Consider the following 20,961-nt stretch of genomic DNA (forward strand, 5'->3'; position numbering starts at 1 on the left):
AATTAGGAGAAGGCAATGTTATCACGCCTGGTTTCCACCCCACTCTACTCGTGGGGAAGCTGCAGGGCCAGGGAAAGGAATTTCTCTTTGTAGTCACATAATTTCTACCGTCAGTCCCCATACTTTTCATAGTGAATTCAAAAAATACTTTCAAAAATAATTGTGAACATGATCCCATTTAATTCAGGTCTCTACCTGCTGTCCTGGTATAACAGCACCCTTTTCATTCTCAAAAGTATTCCCGTTTAGATGATAAATCATATAGCTGCCCAACTCACATTCTGCAGCATTTTATATTCCTACGTCTAAAGCTCTATTTCACTCTAGGTCACTTAAGGTCAAAAATCACTTGTGACGTTTGATGTGTCTCTGAGAGAACAAAATAATCTCACCAGTGAAATCTGTCTAAGGCGGAGACAAAATAAATCAATATAACTTTTTCTCTCTCTCTGTAATATCTCGCGGGGACAAATCAAATTTCCTTGATGAGTTACCACTGGATATGTAAAGAACAGGCCATGTTTTAAAAAGTGAAACTATAAAAATTGGCAGGAATGAATGTGCCTTACCACCAGACACCTAAAGAAGTGAGGGCACCTGCTTGGGTATAAGCAAAGCATCCTCAAATGTAACCACCTCCATAATATTATTGTTGAGATTATTCTTTCTGTTCCTTATGTCCCTTTCTCTCACCAGCTATCACCCCCTGCCCCCCCGAGGTTATTATAGTAGTCATCTCATTACAGCTGGGTAATCGTGCTATGGCAGAAAGCGTGCGTGGTGCAGGGCTTTCGTCTGGGAGAGACCACTCTTTTACACAAGATCCGCCCCTCCGCCCCTGCGCCCCTGCATGAAGGGCATCATAACCAGCTGCCTACTCCTCGTTGGCACCATCCAAATTACTCTTGATGAATGAAACTCAGTCTACAAAAGGTCTCTTTGTTATGGTTGTGTCAGCCTTTCGAAGTCCCCAAGTATAAGCCTCTGCCCTGGAACACTGCTGGCTTCTTTGCGTAGTGCCTGCAATCATAGCTGAGAACTAGTCTGACAATCTTAAAATGAGTGACTTGTGGCAATTTAATAGTTGATTTAATTGTGAATACCTATAATTAAATAAATATTACATACAATAAAAAAGAAATGCTTATGTTTTAGCATTACAGGAAAAATACTTACTTCCACCATCTTCTGAGGCAGAGAGGTTTCAAACACCTGGAGCTTTTCCCAGTAGGAAACCAGCAGTTGGAGAACATCACAAGCTACCTGAGCCACCATTTTGTTAGAAAACTGTAAAAGGAAACAAAATCCCAAAGTAAACACATAACAGGCACATTATTCTTAAGAACAAAACAGTTATTTCTTTCCAGTTCCATGTGGATTACATTTGTAATCTGCATGATCACACCACGATTCTATAACTGCCTCTTGTCTATCCTAGCTGTGTTAATTTACCTAACTTACTATAGAAACAAGTAGCTGTCGCTTAGTCATTTGGAAATTAAAACCATAATTTCAAATTCCTTATTCAGCTCATATGAATCATATTTTGGACAACTAGAGGAAATTAAAATATAGGACACATTATTGCTGAGTATCCCGCATGCTGAGCCTTTTACGAGAATTTTACACATGCTCTCACTGATAAATCTTTATTGACAGCTCTGCAAGATAGATGTTATCTCTATTTTACACTTGGAGAAACAAGAATTGAGCAAATGACTTTCTATCCTATGAAATGAAACTTGACTCCCATGTATAACATACTAAGAAATGTGTAAAATTAGAGACTATGAGAACATAACTCTCGAGTTATGGTATATTCAATTACTTTTGAGTATATTTCCTGAGACCAGTAGGTGTCTCAGGTCACCACCAATGTCTTCTGAATGCTTCCATTTCTTATCTTGTTCACCACCGTATCCCGATTGCCTAGCACGACCCCCTGATGGATGTGCACAGTGTGCATAAAGTGAAGATGAAACACTGAGGGAGCAGGAGGACGTGAGTGGGCTCTGGGTGTTTCTGCTGCATAGCAGTGGTCAAGTCATGGGGAGGAAAGTGATGAGACATGGCAGACAAAGCAGAAGGGTTACGGGCAGAGAGGCATGGGACAGGGTGTGGTGGGGGGTTAGACGAGCAGAGAGAAGGCAGCATGGAGGGGGGGGAGGGCCCAGCTGCCCCAGAAGAATGCAGATGGAGAGCCAGGGCTTCCTTCCAGACACTGGGCAGCAGGGCACAGGCACAAAGGCAGGAAAAGTTGGAGGGATACAGGGGGCTGCAAGCCAGGCAGTATTACTGACACATAACCAGCCAGGTGGGGAAAAGTGGGGATGCAGTAGGTCATTTACTCACTCATTCACTCACCCAGCACATTGTCATGAAGTACCGCCAATGTGGCAGCACTGAATGGAAAGCAGAGAATTAAAGGCACAAGATGAACAAGGCAGGTGCAGTCTCTACTTTCAAGGAACTGATAGTCCCCTAAGGCAGGCAGGGACGTGTTCACGTATGTCCCCAGAAGCCATTTGAGTACTCTAGCCTGTAGGTTGCAGGGGACAGATGGCTCTGACAGCAATACAGAGGGCCGATCTGCTGCCCAGCCTAGGTCAGCAACCCTGGCCAAGTAAAACCGACCCACAGGACCTGGCGACTGGAAAGATTGGTGGGGTAAGGAGGAGCAGGAAAGTCAATGCTGTCTCAGAATATGGGGCAGGAGATGGAGGAGCAGGTGGGACCAAGGGTGCAGGGTTGGGTAGCTCACCCAAGCCTCATCCTATGTCACTCTACGGCGTGTGGCCCACATCCTCCCTGATGAGACACCGACATTTGTGAGAATGGGTGTGACTTAGGACCTTCATCCCCCCAACACACACACACCTGCCACCTACCGCTATTCCACCAAACACAAACACACAAACAGCTAGCCTGGCCCACTATTCCCACTTGCTGCTCAGCACAGGAGGGTTTTCATCAACACCCCTAGGGGAAATCTTTGCAGCCAGCAGCTGGCTGACTTTTCCCACACATAGGCAAAGCCAGTCAGCCTTACACAGTGGCTCTGAAGGGCACCGTTACAAGCAAGGCCATGCCTGGTGCTGTGTGAGGCTGCAGGCAGGAAGCTCTTCCGGGGCTTGTGCCTCTGCTGTCTACGCAGCAGCCCCCTCCTTTCCTGCATTTCTCTCCCTCCTGGCAGGGCTCCAATGCCTCCCTAACCCTTGTACCTTGTGGCAACTCTTTCCCTTGTAGCCGTCAGTTCTTAGATTTCTGCACTATGTCCTTCAGTAAAATAACCCAGCTGGCATAGCAATACAGGAACTGGAGGGAGGCAGAAGAGGGAGGCAGGAGTCCCCAGGGACCAAGAATTAAGTCGATGCATTACCTCTGTCAGTTATAATGGCTACAGGCAGACCTGCTTGCCTGCCCGGCCCTCTGCTTTCTCAGCATTTCAAGCTGGAGCAAGTGCCTTGATCTTCCGCAGCCCATTTCTCTTTTATTTCAAAAATGGGGACGGCAGCAGTATCTATCCAGAGTGGGGGAGGATTCAATGGGACAGTCCACGCACTGTGATGGGACAGTGGCTGACAATGGGTAAGGGCTCCGTATGTGGTAAATGCATTTTTTTTTTCTGGTGCCTATAAGTTTCCTATTAGTGGTTTCCTATTAATGATAGAAAAGTTGCAGAAATTTCGGGAATTCTGTAAAAATACAAAGAAGAAAACCTATCTTTCCCTCTACTATTCTATTCCTCTACTCTGTTATCGATTTTCACCTCTCTTCTATACCATATAGAAAAAAATATATATGAGGGTACTTCAAAAAGTTTGTGGAAAAAGAGAACTAAAAGATAATATGAATCATTCCATGAAATTTTTGAAGAACCTATGTATATACACACATACACATATATATTTCCTTCATGCTAAGAAACCATCAAGTTATTAACAGTTTCTCCAGGTAAGGGATAGATGTCGGGCAACCACCTTAAATATATATATCTAGATTTAAGAAAAATTAAAACTTGAAAAACATCTTAGAATTGAGATAATAGGATATTTAAAAAATAAATATGGATCCTATTGATAATATAATTTGTATCCAACTTTTTTCACTTTAACAAATATATGTGAATATTTTTCCATGGCTTTGGAAGTCAGGGGGTGTCCTGCACACCTCAGTTGTGCAAAACCCCAGGCATATGGCCAGAGTGGGCAAGCTCCTGAGGCTCCCCCCCCAGCTTATTTTCCTCATCTGTGAAGTGGAGGAGCAGGGACGCTTTGCCTCATGGGGGAGCTCTAAGGGTCAGCACCCTGCTCAGACCAGGGGGAGACTCTTACGAGATGTTGTGGTCTGATAATTTTCCCATTCCTTGTCACAGAGATCAGCAGCATGCATTTTTCAGCTCCCTGGTATGACTGTCCTTGCCCCCCCCGCCCCCCCCCCGCTGATGTTAGACAGGAAGGATGAGAAGGTGAGGTGATAGAGGGGTCTGGTCAGAGGATGCACTTGGGGAACAAGAGGCACTGAGTTTGGTTAGGCAGGGGCCAGACCACAGGGGGCCGTTCCCCAAGCCAAGGGCAGGGACACCACTGGCTGGTATCCCATAAGCTGAAGCAGATAATGCCGAAAGCACAGCACAGAGGCTGGCCCGATGATGATGTCTCTAGCGTCAGCTGTAATTGCTGTTAGTACTTTAGCCACACGTGGCAGGCAACAAAGAAGGGCAAGCGAGAGCCCAGACACTGGTGTCAGATGGATGGTTCAGGTATGAACTTCAGTTCTGCCAGGTGGTAGCTCTAGAGCCTTGAACAAGTTCCTTAACTTTCCTGCACCTCAGTTCCTCCAGTGGTAAAATGAAACACTTACCTCGCCACTGAGAACTTCCACAAAGCCCTCTGCAAAGCGACTGGCAGAGACTAGGCGCTTGCTGGTTCCGGAGGTGTAATAATGGCAATGTGAATTATTACCACCATTTCTAAGCAGGAGCCAGAAAAGGACCTGCCAGGATTTGAGCTTGTTTAGGAAGCAGCCTAACAGCACATGTAAAAGCTCAATTATGTCTTTCGTGTCACACAGATCTGCTTTCAATGCTGGTTCCATCACTTATACTTGCATGGCCTTGGACTTGTGACCTAATTTCTCTAGGCCTTGACTTCCTCTGGTATAAAATAGGTATTGTAACATCTACCCTGCAGAGCTGTCATGGAGATTAACTAAAGTAGAAAGCTGACCATTATTCTAGCCCAGTGTGAGTGCCCAGTATATGGCAGCTCTTCTTCTCATCAACAAAGCCAACAAAGAAACATGTCCTAAAAGTGCCCAAGGTTCAGCCGGATGGCGAACACTCAGGGATCCTAACTGGAAGCTGTGGAGGCCTCTCCCAGTCCTGTTGAAGAGGCCAGGGCATGAAGTCCCCACTTTCTTGTCACCCTCATCGACAAGTGACAGTTGTCCTCCCTGACATAGGAGCTGCCCAGTTACCAGAGGAACCCTATTTGGCCACTAGGCTTGGTCCAGAAATGCTAAAGCTATTGACACCTGGTCGCAGGTGCTAATGGGGAAGCAGCCAGGGGGGGCATTTCCTGGGAACCTCACAGCACATTCACCATGGCTCTCAGAAAAGGAAGTTTGAATCACAACCTCTCTGTAAGACAGGTGACAACAAAAATGGGGCTAATTCAAACTAAAACTGTTCAAATGTCTAGAATATAGCTTAATGTCAAATAAACATGACAAACTGGCAATACCTTCAAAGTTACGCCTATCACATTGATGGCCTCTTTCACCTGGGGATGGCTCGTGCACTGTACAAGCTCTTCACATATCCAGATCCCGAGGGAGCAAATGGCAATGCATCTTTTTAAAAAGGAAAGGAAAAGAACACCAATGCTCATTAAGCAATATATTTTCTTGGTATTTTCCAATGACAAAATATTTTAAATCTGTTTATACAAAATAGCAAAAATTATGGGTATAATAACAGAATGATTTCTTGAGAGAAAAGAGAAGGAATCTTCAATAGACCAGTTCCAGGACAAATAGAAACAATGATAATGGTTAGTACTTGCTATGGTTTTAATAAACACTTTGAATAAACTGTCCCTTCAAAGCGCATGTAAAAGCTTAATTCCCTAATAGAGTACTTGAAAGATGGGGCCTTTAAGAGGTGATTGGACTGTAAGTGCTATGCCTTCATGAATGAATTAATCCACTCATGGATTAAAGGATTAATGAGTTAATGGATGAGTGGGTTATCACGGGAGTGGCACACTGGTGCCTATGTAAGGAAAGCAAGTGAGCACGTTAGCACACTCAGCCCTCTCACCATGTGATACCCTGCACTGCCTCAGGAGTCTGCAGTCTCCACTAGGAAGAAGGCCCTCACCAGACACACCTCCTTGACCTTGGACTTCCCAGCTTCCAAAACTGTGAGAAATAAATTTTGCTTCTTTGCAAATTACCCCGTTTTGGATATTCTGTTATAAGCAACAGAAAACTGGCTAAGAAAGTACTTAAATATTTAATGAAACAAATGACATATTTTGTGTTAATTATAATAGTCCATATGTCACTTATTTTTGTTAAAACTAATTTATTATTACATTTTATTGTTTTAAGATAGGAAGAATAAAAAACATGAATCTTAGAAAATTGTTAAAAATTGAGTTTGTAATTGTTTTCCTTACAATAACATGCGCAACACCTTTCTCAAACATAAGACAAACCCTATATTTTATTTTAAAACATATTTGAATATAACTTTAAAAATAAATTTCAGTATTATTTCTTTTAAACAATGTGCTAGGACAAAATATTCTTCAAAGAAAACTGACCATACCATATATATTTCTATTTTATTTTTAACTCCACAGAAATTTGGCTAAATAAAGAAAAAAGAAGAAAAAAGGAATTGCCGATACTTGTTGATGGTTTGAATATGGTGTGTGTGGGACAAAGAAGAAATCAAGGATTCCCTCCAAGTTTTTAGACTGAAAACCTGGGTAGATGGTGGTGCCATTTGCTGAGATAAAATCTGAGGGACAGTCAGGCTCTAGAAGGTTCGTAGGTAGACTCAAGGGTTAAGTTATGGTTGTGTTAAATTTATATGTGTTAAACATCCAAGTTAAGATGCCAAGTAGGCAGTTTAATATACACACCTGAATATATAAGGGGTCCGCTGAAGGGGTCAGGTAGACAATTTGGGAATTATTAGCAAGTATTTAAAGGCTGCTTAGAATGGATAAGAACACCCAGGAAGTCATGGAGATAGGATAGGCCCAGTCCTAAACACTGAGTCATTCAAAACTTCAGAGGTAAAGTAGAGGAGGAGAGATGAGAAAAGGACACAGAAAGGGGGCAGCTGCAGTGAGGCAGAAGCAAAACCAGGCAATTACACTGTAAGGAACAACTGTCATTCAGGAAGAGGGTAAAGAGAGACTAACTTCAGAATTGGCAAGTTAAATACACACATTAAAATTTCTAGGATAACCTCAAAAAGAACTGAAAGAGACTCTATGACTTCTTAAAAAGAAAACAGAGGTAGTAAATAGAATGTGGGATAAAATACCACTCCCCCCACCAAAAAAAAAGAAAAAAGAAAGAAAAAGGAGAGGAGGAAATGAAGGCAAGAAAAAGAAATGTGAAAGGAATATTGAGAAGGCCCATTTAAAAAGAAAGTATAAAATAAAATAAAAGAAATACACCCAAACAGATAGTAATTATAACAAATGTAAATGAACTAAAGCTTCAGTTAAAAGATAAAGATGAGACAGGATGAATTTACAAAATCCAGGTATATACAGATTCTGCAAAGACTAAAACAGAAGAATATAGAAAGGTTAATTTAAAAAGATGGAAAGTATTATTGAAAAATAGCTAAATAAATGTCAGATAAAGTACTCTTTAAGTTAAAAAATCATCCTTAGATATAAAGAGGATCACTACATAAATATAAAAGAATTGATTCACTATAGAGATAGGACAATTCTAAACTTCTGACACTAATAACATAGCTTCAAAATAGATGCACCATAACAGTGGGAAATTTTAACACCTCTTCAATAAATGATTAAGCTGAAGAAAAAAATCGGAAAGATAAATTATTTGAAGCATGTGATTTAAAAAATGTTAATCTAATGGACACATCCAGGACACTATGCCCCAAAGTTAAAGAACAGTGTATACACTCCTTTTAAGCATAGATAGGATGTTTGCAAAAATTGAGTACATATTGTGCCATCAAGCAAATCTTAATTTCAAAGAATGTTATCAGACAGACAACATTTTGATCCACAATGCAATTAAGACATCAGAAGTAAAAAGATAAATTGAAATATCCATATGTTTGGAAATTAAAAAACATACTTCTAAAGGAATTATAATAGAAAGACAAAATTTGAAATGGATGACTGGATAAGGAAATTGTGGTATATATACACAATGGAATACTACTCAGCCACAAAAAAGAATGAAATTCTACCATTTGCAACAACATAGATGAGCCTGCAGAAAATTATCCTAAGTGAAACAACTCATGTACAGAAAGAGAAATACTGCATGTTCTCACTCACAGCTGGCAGCTGAATCCATAAATAAACAAATGAACAATAGAGAGAGAGAGAGAGAAAGAAAGAAACAACAATTATAGTAATACGTTGAACTTTTAGAAAACTAGAGGTGGAAAAGAGGAGGGGAGGGCACTAATGAAGAACTGGTCAACGGACACAGAGAATGATTGCATATTGTAATGATGAATAAGCTAAATATAATGGTCTAACCATCACACATCCTACACAATTATTGAAAATCAATGTTGTACCCCACATGGATGTATAATTAAAAAAGTAAAAAAATAAAAATTAAAAATTAAAAAAATATATATATATCAAAACTCACATTAGTCAGATAAAGTAGCACCTAGAAATAAATACATAGCCTTAACTGTTTATATTTGTAAAGGAGAAAGGCTGAAAATTTATATACTATGAATACAACTTGAAAAGTAAGAAAATGAATAATAGTTTAAAGAAAGAAAGAATAAAAAAGCGCAGAAAGTAAGACAAATATAAAATACGTTCAACAAAGACAAAAGTCTATTCTTTAGAAAGACTAATAAAGTTGACAAATCTTTGGCAAGACTAGTTAAAAAATAGAGAATACACAGCAAGTGTCAGAGTTAAAAAGTGAATATAACTATAGAAATGAAAGGGATAAAAGAGGATAATACAGACAACTTGTATGCCAGTATATTTAAACACTTAGATGAAATGGACAAATTCCTAGAAAAATTTAGTTTATCAAAACTGCCAAACAAAAAAAGAGAGAAGAAAACCTTAATATTCCTAAAATCACTGAAGAAAATGAGTCAGTGGTCAACCTTCTCACAAAGAAAATAGCAGACCTAGTTTGCCCTTAAGGTCTAATAAATACACAAGAATAGTAACTCTAATTTTGCAAAAACTCCTTCTGACTAGTGAGACTGAAACAGTATGTAACTCATTTTGTGAGACTATGTAACTTTGTGCAACCAAACCTGATAAGGACCGGATGGGGAAGGAAAATTACAGGCCATGAGTATAAATACAACTTTCCTGAACAAAGTATTATACAAACCAGATCCTGTGCCATGTACCACGTTGGGTTTATCCCCAAAATACACGGTTAATTTAATATTAGCAAACTGACAATGAATATAGCACTTCTGGTAATGGCAGACTAGGAAATTTGGACTAAACTATCAACTGAAGACCACTGAAGAAGTTAGACAAAATACAAAAGAAAAAGAACTTTAAAATTATCAAAGAGCTAATGAGGCAGTGACAAGTGATGGGCCTCTGTCCTGGAATGAGCCTAGGGAGGGAGCCGGGCATGAGCCAGTTCCTAGAAGGTAACAAGAGACTGAGCTGGTCTTCTGGTGACCTTACGGGGTTGGAAATTGAGGATCAGAGACAGGTGTTCCTCCACCTGCATTCCCAGCTTTGGGCATCCCCTTGGGAGGAGAGGTAGAAACTTTTCATCATGTAGGTGGCCTAGAAAAACCTTATATCTTGGTCAAAGAATGTTATCAACCTCAGACACTTGGCAGAAGGAACCAAAATGTTCCCAGACTGCCACATGTCTCCAGGGTACAAAAATCATCCCTGATTGAGAATCACTACCCTATATATATACCATTTTTATACATTTTTGGTTTATCCTTCATTTTCTTTCTTATTGAAGATATCAAGGAACACATTATGTATTTGTAATCTTGCTTTTTCTTACACAAAATATAGCATACTATGTATAATTTTCTGCACCTTACTATTTTCACGTAATAGTGATGCCTTTTTGAATAATCAAGCCAAGTGTCTTCCCAACGTATTTCTTACTACATTTTTTAGTGTGGGTAAGAGTAATGTGAAATAACAAGTGTTTACACATTAATGTGTATCTTAAAACTCTAAAATAGTTTACCTCTTATTTAACATTTACCTTGCACATTCATTTGGTTCCTCTGTGGCATTCTTCAGTAAAATATTTATGAGGTAATGCTAAAAACACAAAATTAAGTAAAATAAAAACTTGGTGTCATGGTTGGTTTCCCACATGTTCTGACCATGTTCCAGGCATCCAGGAGCTACTGAAGGACCAGGGAGCTCAGGGAGCCCTTCCATCAGGGAGAACCTGGGAGGAGCAGCACAATGGCAGTCTCCGCAGGGGCCTCCCTGGGTAACTAAGCCAGCTAGAATAGAGTGTTTCTGGGTAGATGATGAAAACCTAGCAAAGCAAATGAGACTTCCAGATAGGAAAGTCTCAGTTTTCTTTTACTTTAATTTAATTATATATCGTACATTGAATTATATATTGTAATCATGTAATACAGATTGATTGATTCTGGAATTTTAAAAGCATTTTTGTTTGCCTCAAAGTCAATTGAGTAGAGAACAAATGCTTGCTTTTATTCTCCAAGGAATAATTTGGAATTTCAAATTATTAGTAGTATTTAATCAGGGGAACAATGGAATTGAATATTTAGCTTATTTCAATTATTTCTCATAAATTCATTTGTTGCACTAATGTAGCATAATTAAGCTAATAAAATTATTACAAAGAATGACTCATTACATAATTATAATCCCTAGGCACGATAAACAGATCTAATAAAAAACACCCGAGGAATACAGCTATCAGGTCTAACTGCAATATGCTCTGAATCTAATACATTTATAGGCCCTAAAACAGCTTTCTAAAAACAACTATTAAAACATTTAAAAGACACAGCAAAATTTCAGGGATAAGTAGATCAATGTATAATAATGGAAGAGATAACCATACAGCTAGGATTACAAAATGCTACATGTGAGACTCAATCAAATGCATTACATACTTTGACATCTTCAATTCCTGTAATCTCATTCACTTCTGGCACTGGCTGCAGCAGAGGGATCTCCTGGTAGGTATTTGGAAAGCAGACAAGGGATCCAAGGATGGTGAGAGCTTCTGATCTAGGAGCCTGCACACACGGAAGGGAAACACAACACACTTTCCTTTCCGTAAGTTACAAACTTTAGGTAAGCAACATGTTTTACTTTTTATGGTTTTAAGAGGGAATCTTTTTCAGAATTAGAAAGGCAAATGACTATTTTACATTATTTTAGTGTTAATGTTCCTGATAAAGTAGGGTAAATGAGATCGACTTAATATTATTTTTTCTGTGAGGAACAATTATGGAAAATTGATAAGGAAGTGGGATTGGAGGTCACTATCAGAAGTAGAGAGAGAAGACACCATCTACCAAATTTCCCGTGTTTCACCAAGAACTAATTTGCAAAATAACGTACAGTGAGATACTATATCACTGCATGTACTGAGATACTAATCACTTATTTGTCCATTATTGGAATTAGGTATACATTAAAGGAGGCATTTCACTAGATTTCAATTCAGCCAACATTTACTAGCAGCTATGATTAGCCAAGAATGGGGGCAGGCACCAGGATCACAAATGTCATCCACCCACTCACCCATCCATCTATTTCCTATTAACTAATAATTATGACAATGGCGGCTAACACTTAAGGAGTTCTCTGTCTATGTTAGGCAGTGTTCTAAGTGCTGTACAAGCATTTCCTCATACAATCCCCATAACAACCCAATGAAGTAGATCCTGTTATTTCCATTTTCCAGTGAGAACACTGAGGCTCAGAGAAGTTAAGAAGCTTTTCAAAGTCATATAGCTCATAAGTGATGGACCTGGGATTTGAACTAAGGCCATCTAAGCCCAGGTCTGCCCTGGGCTTATATTGTTAAGCACCTGGGGTATGAAATGAGAGAGTTTCCTTCCCTCAGAGAGATGGGAGTGTGGTATGTGGGGTGGGGGAGGAGAGGCAAATAACAATTCAGTGAAGCATGTGCCACAGCAACGTACTGGGGACATGCTGGGGGCCCCACCACGCTTCATTTTTTACCTAGCTTGGTTCTCATAAGCACACAGGTAAATAAAGGACAACTTAAAATACAGAGATAGATATTCTATGGGATGAGGTAATGATCAATTCTGCTTGGGATGGTTAGGAAACATTAAAATGAACTGCTGCTAAGAGTGGCACAGGGCAGTAGGAGTCAGGCAGGCTGGCGCTGAGTGAGGGAGTGAGCTGAGTAGGTAAGAGGCACTGGCAGGCAGAGGAGTGGCAAAGGCAGAAGGACCCATGGCCCCCACAGGACTGTAGGAGGTCCAGGTGCACAGAGCCCAGAGAGCATGAAAGTGTGCACGCAGGGACTGGGGGAGCTACAGCTGGAGGAGTGTGAAAAAGGCCCCAGGGCCGCCTGGGAAGAGACTCACAGGTCGCCTGGCACAGTTCTCACTCTGCCTGGGGGATGCTGCTGTCCAGCACTAACCCCAGAAGGAAAGCAGTGCAAACAGGTGCTATTAGGGAGAGAAGGGATCAGGCAGTCACTGGGGACAGCCTGGCAAGAGTGAGGACAGCCTGGCAAGAGTGAGGACAGCCTGGCAAGAGTGAGGACAGCCTGGCAAGAGTGATGACAGCGCAGAACCAGGCAATGGCATCAGAGACAAAGTCACTGTATCTTTAATGTTTTATTTTATTTCTTAAATACAAAGATTTAAAACTACTACAGCAAAATGTTACGATTTGCCAAAGCTGGGTAGTGAGTATACAGTTCTGTTACATGACCTCCATAGTGCAAACTCAAGAGTCATCTTCCAGTCCTTATCTGACCTCTCAGTGGCATGTTGTGCAGTTTGTTCCCTCACTCCTGGGAACAGTCTAATCGTGTGGCCTCTGGGACACCTTTTTTGGTTCTCAAGGAGACCTGATGCAGTCTCCCCTGCTGGAACTTCCCATTTCCCCAGGACCTAAACTTTGGAATGCTGAGCCCAGTTCTTTGTCCTCTTCCCTCTTAGATCTATACTCACTCCCAAGGGATATCCAGATCTGTGGAATTAATTGCCTCCTACATGCTGCCAACTCCAACACATCGCTCTAGCTCAGACTTCCTTCCTGAACTCCAGATCTGTAGATCTGTGTGTTAGTCCGTTTCTGTTGTTTATAACAAAATGCTCGGAACTGGGAAATTTATTAAAAAATGAAATTTATTGCTAATAGTTTCTGAAGCTGGGAAGTCCAAAGTCCAGGGAACACATCTGTTGAGAGCGTTGGTGGTGACAATAGTGATGGCAGAGTATGACATTGTAAAAATGGTGGAGCAGAGAGAGCAGAGAGTAACCTCCTCATTCACTCTCTTTTTAAAACCCTCAAAACCACACCCATGACCACCATTATTAATCGATTCATTATGGTATGGTCCTACAATCCAATCACCTCTTCAAGGGGTATGGTCCTACAATCCAATCACCTCTTCACGGCCCCACCTTTTAGTTACTATAGTAGGATTTCCCAACCTCAACAGTTACAGGGGAGATTTAAGCTTCAATGAGGTTGGGGGCATCTAATCTACAGCAATCTGACTGCTTGCTTGACATCACCATGCAGGGTCCAGAAGGCATCTCATGCTGACAAGCCCCACCTTCTCCAAGAGTGTTTCTGCAATTCTCTGTAACAGTTCCCTGCCTCCATCACTATTGGTCCTCTTATCTGCTACTTTTACTCTTTTTTAATTTTTACATTAAGAAAATCCTTAAACGTAAAAGTATAGAGAATATTATATCCATGTTCCCAGCACCTAGATTGAAGACATTACCACTCTTACCTCATCTATCCCCTTTTCATTTTTTCACTTCAAATTTAAAAGTCACTTAAAAATGTTCACTTTCAACATTTTAAAGCAAATTCAAGACATTGTTTCATTTCATCTCTGAGTCCTCCAGCCTCCCTGCTTGGTGTCTTCTTTGCTTTCATCACTTTCTTTCATGTTACACATTCATTTAATTCTCGTACCCCCATGAGGGCAGAGGGTGTGACAGTCTTCATCACTTCTCCAGCCAGCGGATGCTCAATAAATACTGCCTTGAGATAAGGCATGGCTGCTGCTGTCCTTATTTACTGGGTGAATGCTGATCACTTCTCAGGTCTCTGCTTCAGTGGCATTTCTTACATGAAGACTCTTCTGGTGTGTGTCTTCCCCTCCATCTCTCACCAAACAGAATGAGCTATTCTCATAATGATGACACTCTTGAGTCCTGGGTATGATTCTCCCATGGCTGCTAGCAACTTAATCACAAATATTAACATTTAGTTTACACCTGATTCCTTGAGGGTAGAGACCGTGTTTTACTCATGAAGGCCAGGTCCCGGGATATACTAGGACATTTACATTGGTAAATGTTTCCTAAAGAGAACTGCTGCCCTTTCCCCACTAGACAATCCTGGTTTAGACTCTGTTGAGGTTTATTCTTTCCCCTGAGCAGTCTTTAACTATTGTATAGTATGTGAGCCTGGCTTGCACTGTGGAATTCTAGCTTGAATGCTAGACTGTATAACAACTGGATGCAAAGCATTATATCTTAAATAAAGAGTTGTTACAGCTTTATTCAAAGAATGTAGTAAATTTAGAAAATTATTTTCCCTAAACTTGAGTTTATGGTAAGCCCCAATTCACAATGAAGCCCATGTGCTTACGTATATTGCCCAAGGATAGATAACTAGTGCGAGACTCTGTTGGAACTGAACCCAGGACTGATTCTACAGAGCTACTGGTGAAGAATGGGAAGAAAATTCCAGGCAAAGGGAGCTGCCTGAACAAAGATAGAGGATGTGCAGTGACTTGCTGTGGTCAGTGACCTGCTCAGGGAAGAGGAAGTGGGAACGAGAGGCTGCAGAGCCAGGTGAGGTGCCCCATTCATGGTGCCCCCTTAGGCCCTGCTATAGAATCCAAGCTTTGACTACAGTGACTGGAGAAACGACACCCAGTTCTAACTGCTGGGGGTAACATGCTCACTGTACATTCCTGAAGCTCAGCCTGGTGAAAAGATGACTTCGGGAGTGAGGGTGAGACTTAGATCAGAGACCCTGAGACCACTGCAATAGGCCTGGTGGAAAACGTGACAAAGGCCTATAGTAGGGTAGTGGCAGTGGGGGGAGAGGTAGGCAGGAGAGGTGAAGACTATAACCCTAGGGTTTGATCCCTGATAAGCTGTGGAGCCTGAAGGAAGCATGCTTAGGGCTAAGGTGATAAGGTACTGTGGTGACAAACAGAGCGGGCAAGAGAAAAAGGAAGTTCTAAAATAAGCTGTGTTCTGCTTGGGAAGATGGATTTGGTGCATCTGTGTGAAAACCAGAGACAGGTGTCCATGCGACAGACAGATGGATGAAAGGGTCAGAGGCAGTGGTCCCCACAGCGTGTTCTACTAGGGTCATAAGGAATGTTAAAGGGAAAAAACAGACTTCAGGAATAAAAAAATTTACAGAAACATGGTTGAACACAGTTAAACAGGGGCATTTAACATGCTAATGTACACTGTGAATTTCCAAGTGAGTAAGTGAATTTTTCAAAATTATTTGACCATGAACATGGCTTTCCTCCTCCCCTTGCCCCCAGAGTATCTTGGGGGACTGGTGTTCTGAAGAAGACTTTCTGAGAGTATCTTGGGGGACTGGTGTTCTGAAGAAGACTTTCTGAAATGCTTGTCTTTAGGATAGGAGAGAAAAGTCTGGGATAATAATTTGGGAGCCTTTTCTGTTCAGAGGAACTGAATGCATACTATCTCTGTGAGTGTGCAGAGAGAGAAGAAATGATGGAGAAGTCAGAGTCCTGAGGGACAGACAATGGAAAGAATGTTATTACTAGCCCACAGATGTCCTTTCTGTGTCTCTCCCACGATATCCTCCCCTCCCCAAAATAAACCCATTCTGGTGTGTGATACCACAAATTGGTTGTGTCTGGTTTTTAATTATATAAATGAAATTAGAGTATACGTTCTTTTGTGTCTGACTTCTTTCACGCAATATTATGTTATGCAATTGATACTTCTTGTCATGATTTTATTTCATGTAATATTCCATCTTATGTACACACCATAATTTATCTGTTTTACTGTTGATGGACATTTGGATTAGCTCTAGGCTTTTGGATGTATAAACAATGTTGCTGTGCACAAGCTTCTGTCCATCTCATCTGACCGCTTAGTGGTATTTGATGCAGTTAACAGCTCCCTTGCTTGTGACTTGAGTGAGCATTTCTCTCTCCATTTCTCTTTCTCTCTCCCCCTTTTTCCCTCAACAGGGCAGACCTATATAGCAGAGGTACTTTAGACTTGTAATTAGCTTGTGTTAACTGAAAATTTTGACTGAGCAAGTGTGCCCCACCCAAACACCTCTTATCAGTTTCGCCATAACTTTAGACCTCAAGTTTAAATAAGAAAGTAATTCAGTTACTGTTCATATTTTCTGTCTGTTTTTTAGAAACATTTGGGAAGTCTACCTTATTTTTGTTGATTCTTTTCCCCCCAGCTTTATTGAAGTATAACTGACAAATAAAAATTGCATATACTCAAGGTGTACAACATGATATAACTAAAACTTTTTACCCTTTGACCAATATCACTCCATTTACTCCACTTCCCCAGCCCCTGTTAACTACCATTCTACTCGCTGCTTTGAGGAGTTGAATTTTTTTTAGATTCCACATATAAATGAGACCATGCAGTATTTGTTTTTCTGTGCCTGGCTTATTTCACATAGCATAAGGGCCTCCAGGTTCATCCATGTCGCAAATGACAGAATTTCCTTCTTTTTGAAGGTTGAATGATATTCCATTGTGTATATGCCACATTTTCTTTATCCATTCATTTGTTGATAAACACTTAGGTTGATTCCATATCTTGGCTACTGTGAATAGTGCTGCAATGAACATGGGAGTGCAGATCTCTCTTCAACATAACTGATTTCAATTTCTTTGGATGTGTACCCAAAAGTGGGACTGCTGGATCATTTAACAGTTATATCTTTAATTTTTTTTGAGAAACTTCCATACTGTTTTCCATAATGGCTGTATCAATTTATATTCCCAACAACAGCGTACAAGGGTTCTCTTTCTTTCACATTCTTCCCAACACTTGTTATTTTCTGTCTTTTTGATTCTAATAGTTGTGAGATGACATCTCGTGTTAATTTTAATTTGCATTTCCCTGGTGATTAGTGATGTTAAGCATTTTTTCATATACTTGTTCGCTAATTTTATGTCTGAAAGGCTACTTCAATAGCTCATCTAACCAAAAGATAAATTTTCACAGAGAATGACCACAGTGTGTGATATTATCTCTAGAAGGGGCTTCATCACTTTTACAGGACACTCTTGTAGCAAGTAATAAAAATTTTAATAAAAAAAGTATCATTTCCCTTTCTGTATTTTGTAATTTTTTCAACGTTGATTTGAATAGTTAAAAATAAATTTGAAGGTTCTTTGAGACTGATTATCCTAAAATGTTTTCCAGAAATAATGAAGTATGAAAAGTTGTCATATTCTTTACAAGAAAATAGGTGAATAAATTCAACATTTTGCTTCTTCCTTTTTTCTTTTACTTTCCTTTTTTTCCCTTTTGCTCCTGCCTCTTTTCCCTTCTCTTTGTTTTCTAATTTATCCTCATAAGAAAAAGTTAGTACATGAAACTACTAGCATGAAATACCAGATATACAAAGTGTTAAAAAAAAAATTCAATTTAAAACCGAGGGCTTGGAGTTTTAAATTCACCCTGCATAGAATAAATAAGTAAAAGAAAAAGTAACCATGTATCAAATAAAATTTAGGTTGCTGTATAGTCATATTGACTTCAATATATATCCCTGGCAAATAATAAAACTAATTTTATTTATACCATTTGAAGGGGAAAAAAATGATTCTGAATAGATGACAATTGTACAGAGCTCACACGGGAAAAGCCCTTTAAATTCAAATGTATAAGAGTATTCTCTCAAAATATATTAAGACATTGTGCCTTAATAGTGGAGGTAAATGAAGAGATTGCAAAGAAATTCTTTTTGTAGTCCTTAATGTTCATTTAGTTACTTGCTTCTAATTTTTTGGCACAAGAATTCTGCCAGAGTTTTCTGGCACAATAATAAGAAAATATATATTCATTTCGGTTAAAATTTTAGTGTTCTAACATTTGAACAAAATACTTTCTATGAGACTTGTAATAACCAAGACTTAATTTAAAAAACAAACCTTACTGCTAATGTATACCTAAAATTCTTTCTTTTCTTCAGACATTCATGTCTTTAACACCATTTACTGGAAAATGCTAATAAGATTCTAAGAGACAAGTCCTGCTTCTGACTGTGTAAATGTGCTGAAATATTAGTGAGGATATGATTTCTCACACTTTGGCCTTTTGATGAAACGCCTTTCCAATACCAGTGTGTCATCTTATCCTACAATTTCACACATCAGCTGCCGGGGTATCTACCCTGAGAGCCCAGTTTCACATTGCACTAATGAGTCGACACCTGTTAAGAGTGGAGAAATCTGAACCTTGTTAGCGATTGTGAAGCCTCCTGGGAGTGTGGATGCTGAGCATTGTCACACTCACCGCCATGTCTGCACTGAGGACCCTGGCAGCAGCTGTGATGAAGTCTCCCAGCAGCATTGAGAAGCCAGGTAAACCCAGGGAGAAAAAGCGAGGTGGACAGTGTCTTATAATGGTATTTAAGACATCCTAAAAGGGAAGAGAAGAAAACACAACTGTAATTTTCAAGAACAAAATTCCCAAGTAGTCAGTTTGTGTATACATATGATCACCGTATAATAATGTAAGAGTACACAGATCACAGGAATTTTTGAACTCCAAGGGCTACTATACCCATTTCATAGGCAGGAGAATGGAAACACCAAACTGTTAGATGACTTGTCCAAAATCAAAATTGGGGCTTTGGGACTAGACATTTCTTCTGTCTTCCACCTAAAGGTAGGATGTTTGGGCAAGCTACAGGAGTGCTAAGGTAGATATACAGATAAAACCTTCAAACATCTATCACTAAAACAAAAAATATGTTCTGTCTTTAGCTTTAAATTTTCAAAAGTTAAACTTACTATTACATTAAAAAAATCTAAAGTAGACAAAAAGACGTAAATTTTCACTCTTCAGGTAATTTTATGCGCTAAGAAAATGGAATGCATGGAGTGCTAAGGTAATGCAGTGATCAATAATATGCTAAGGCCAGGGAGTTATTGTGGTTCCGAATACATGTGTGATCTCAAGGTGCAAGTACAGAGTGCAGCAGCAGCACACTTCTGCACAGTATGCAGCAAGAACACTATTACCTGCCCCAGACACCTTGTGTTCCTGTCTCAATGGCCTCTCACCCCCCAGCTCTGAATGGGGTGAGGCAGTCAGCCCATTCCTGCCTGTGGCAGATCAGGGGTCCACCATCAGACAGCATTTATGCCATCCATGCCAGTCCACCTCGGAAGCCATCTGTGTGAGTGTGTGAGCGTGCAAGGGGGATAGTACAAAAACCATAAACTTCTTTCATGCACTTTCTGGCCGTGCACATTAACCAAACATACTGAAGTACTACAGTTATGTGACTTGTAGTTATACCACCTACAGTAAGTCTCAATATGAGTAAAAAGCAAAATACAAAAAAGCATCTGGTTTCTTTTCTAAGATTTCAGTGTGACTATTGGAAAAACCCTTTAAAATAATCCTGATTTAATTCAATTAAATTAAAGCAAAGAAGTAGCAACAAACTAAATTCTAACAGGTTAACTTAAGTCCTTCATAATAAAAATAACCTCACTTAATAACTTATCTTCTTAAAAGAGAATTTGTAGGTGTTCACAAAACATTTTTTCCTGCGTATTTTTTCCTTACACAGTGGACTCATTTAGTCTCTACAAATCACACTATTTACCCCCTTAAAATCTTAAAATATACTTTATACTTTAAAGTATATAAAATATACTTCATACATTATACTGTACAATGCCTAACCTATTAGTGCTCACATATGGTAAATAGTTAGCAAGTACTAATTCAAAGTGTTAGTTTTTCAGCAGACTTTTTCCTTTACCAAAAATAATTGGATAGATAGAAAAATAAAAGGAAGGAAGGAAGAAAGAAAGGAAAGAAAACCCTGAACCATGCTTCTTCTAAGTTAATGTTTAAACCTTCTTTAATCATGTCCTTTGATACACTTTAGGGTCCATATCAGCCAAGGCAAACATTCTAAGGGGCTGAGCAGATGGATGCTGTAGTTTAGAAAGTGTGTGGTAAACTCATGCTCCAGGAGTGGAACAAAAGATCCACCTTTTTCATAATTAGGCCTCTGATTAATGCCCTGGGCTCCTCACCACACACCTGTAATTACTCACAGAGGTGCACATTATGCTGGGCCTTGTCTCAGAATATCAGGCATCGAGCTATCCAGCAGCAGATGGAAGCACATTTCTGTTGACATATGCTGCAATGAAAGGATTCGTGCAAACCTGGCTAGCAAGGTAGCAGAATGCTACACATTTGAAGATTAATAATGCAAACAACCATGATGTTAACTTTGTTATGTT

The 20,961-nt window shown here is 39.8% G+C and overlaps 1 protein-coding gene across 4 annotated transcripts in view; it reads right to left on the reverse strand.

Moving 5' to 3' along the window:
- The window catches only part of RALGAPA2 (Ral GTPase activating protein catalytic subunit alpha 2), a 318,832-nt gene that overhangs the window by 134,956 nt on the left and 162,915 nt on the right, over positions 1–20,961 (reverse strand). For 3 of the 4 annotated variants that reach the window (XM_063113596.1, XM_063113595.1, XM_063113593.1), the window contains 5 exons: positions 18,986–19,111; positions 11,366–11,491; positions 10,471–10,529; positions 5,745–5,853; positions 1,177–1,287 (listed from right to left, as the gene is read on the reverse strand). In XM_063113596.1, coding sequence (XP_062969666.1) covers positions 1,177–1,287; positions 5,745–5,853; positions 10,471–10,529; positions 11,366–11,491; positions 18,986–19,111 — 531 coding nt within the window. The remainder of the gene's footprint in view (positions 1–1,176; positions 1,288–5,744; positions 5,854–10,470; positions 10,530–11,365; positions 11,492–18,985; positions 19,112–20,961) is intronic. The other variant, XM_063113597.1, reaches the window with a different exon arrangement.

Source organism: Cynocephalus volans, chromosome 11, assembly GCF_027409185.1.
Source record: "Cynocephalus volans isolate mCynVol1 chromosome 11, mCynVol1.pri, whole genome shotgun sequence".
In the NCBI taxonomy this organism is placed as follows: Eukaryota; Metazoa; Chordata; class Mammalia; order Dermoptera; family Cynocephalidae; genus Cynocephalus; species Cynocephalus volans.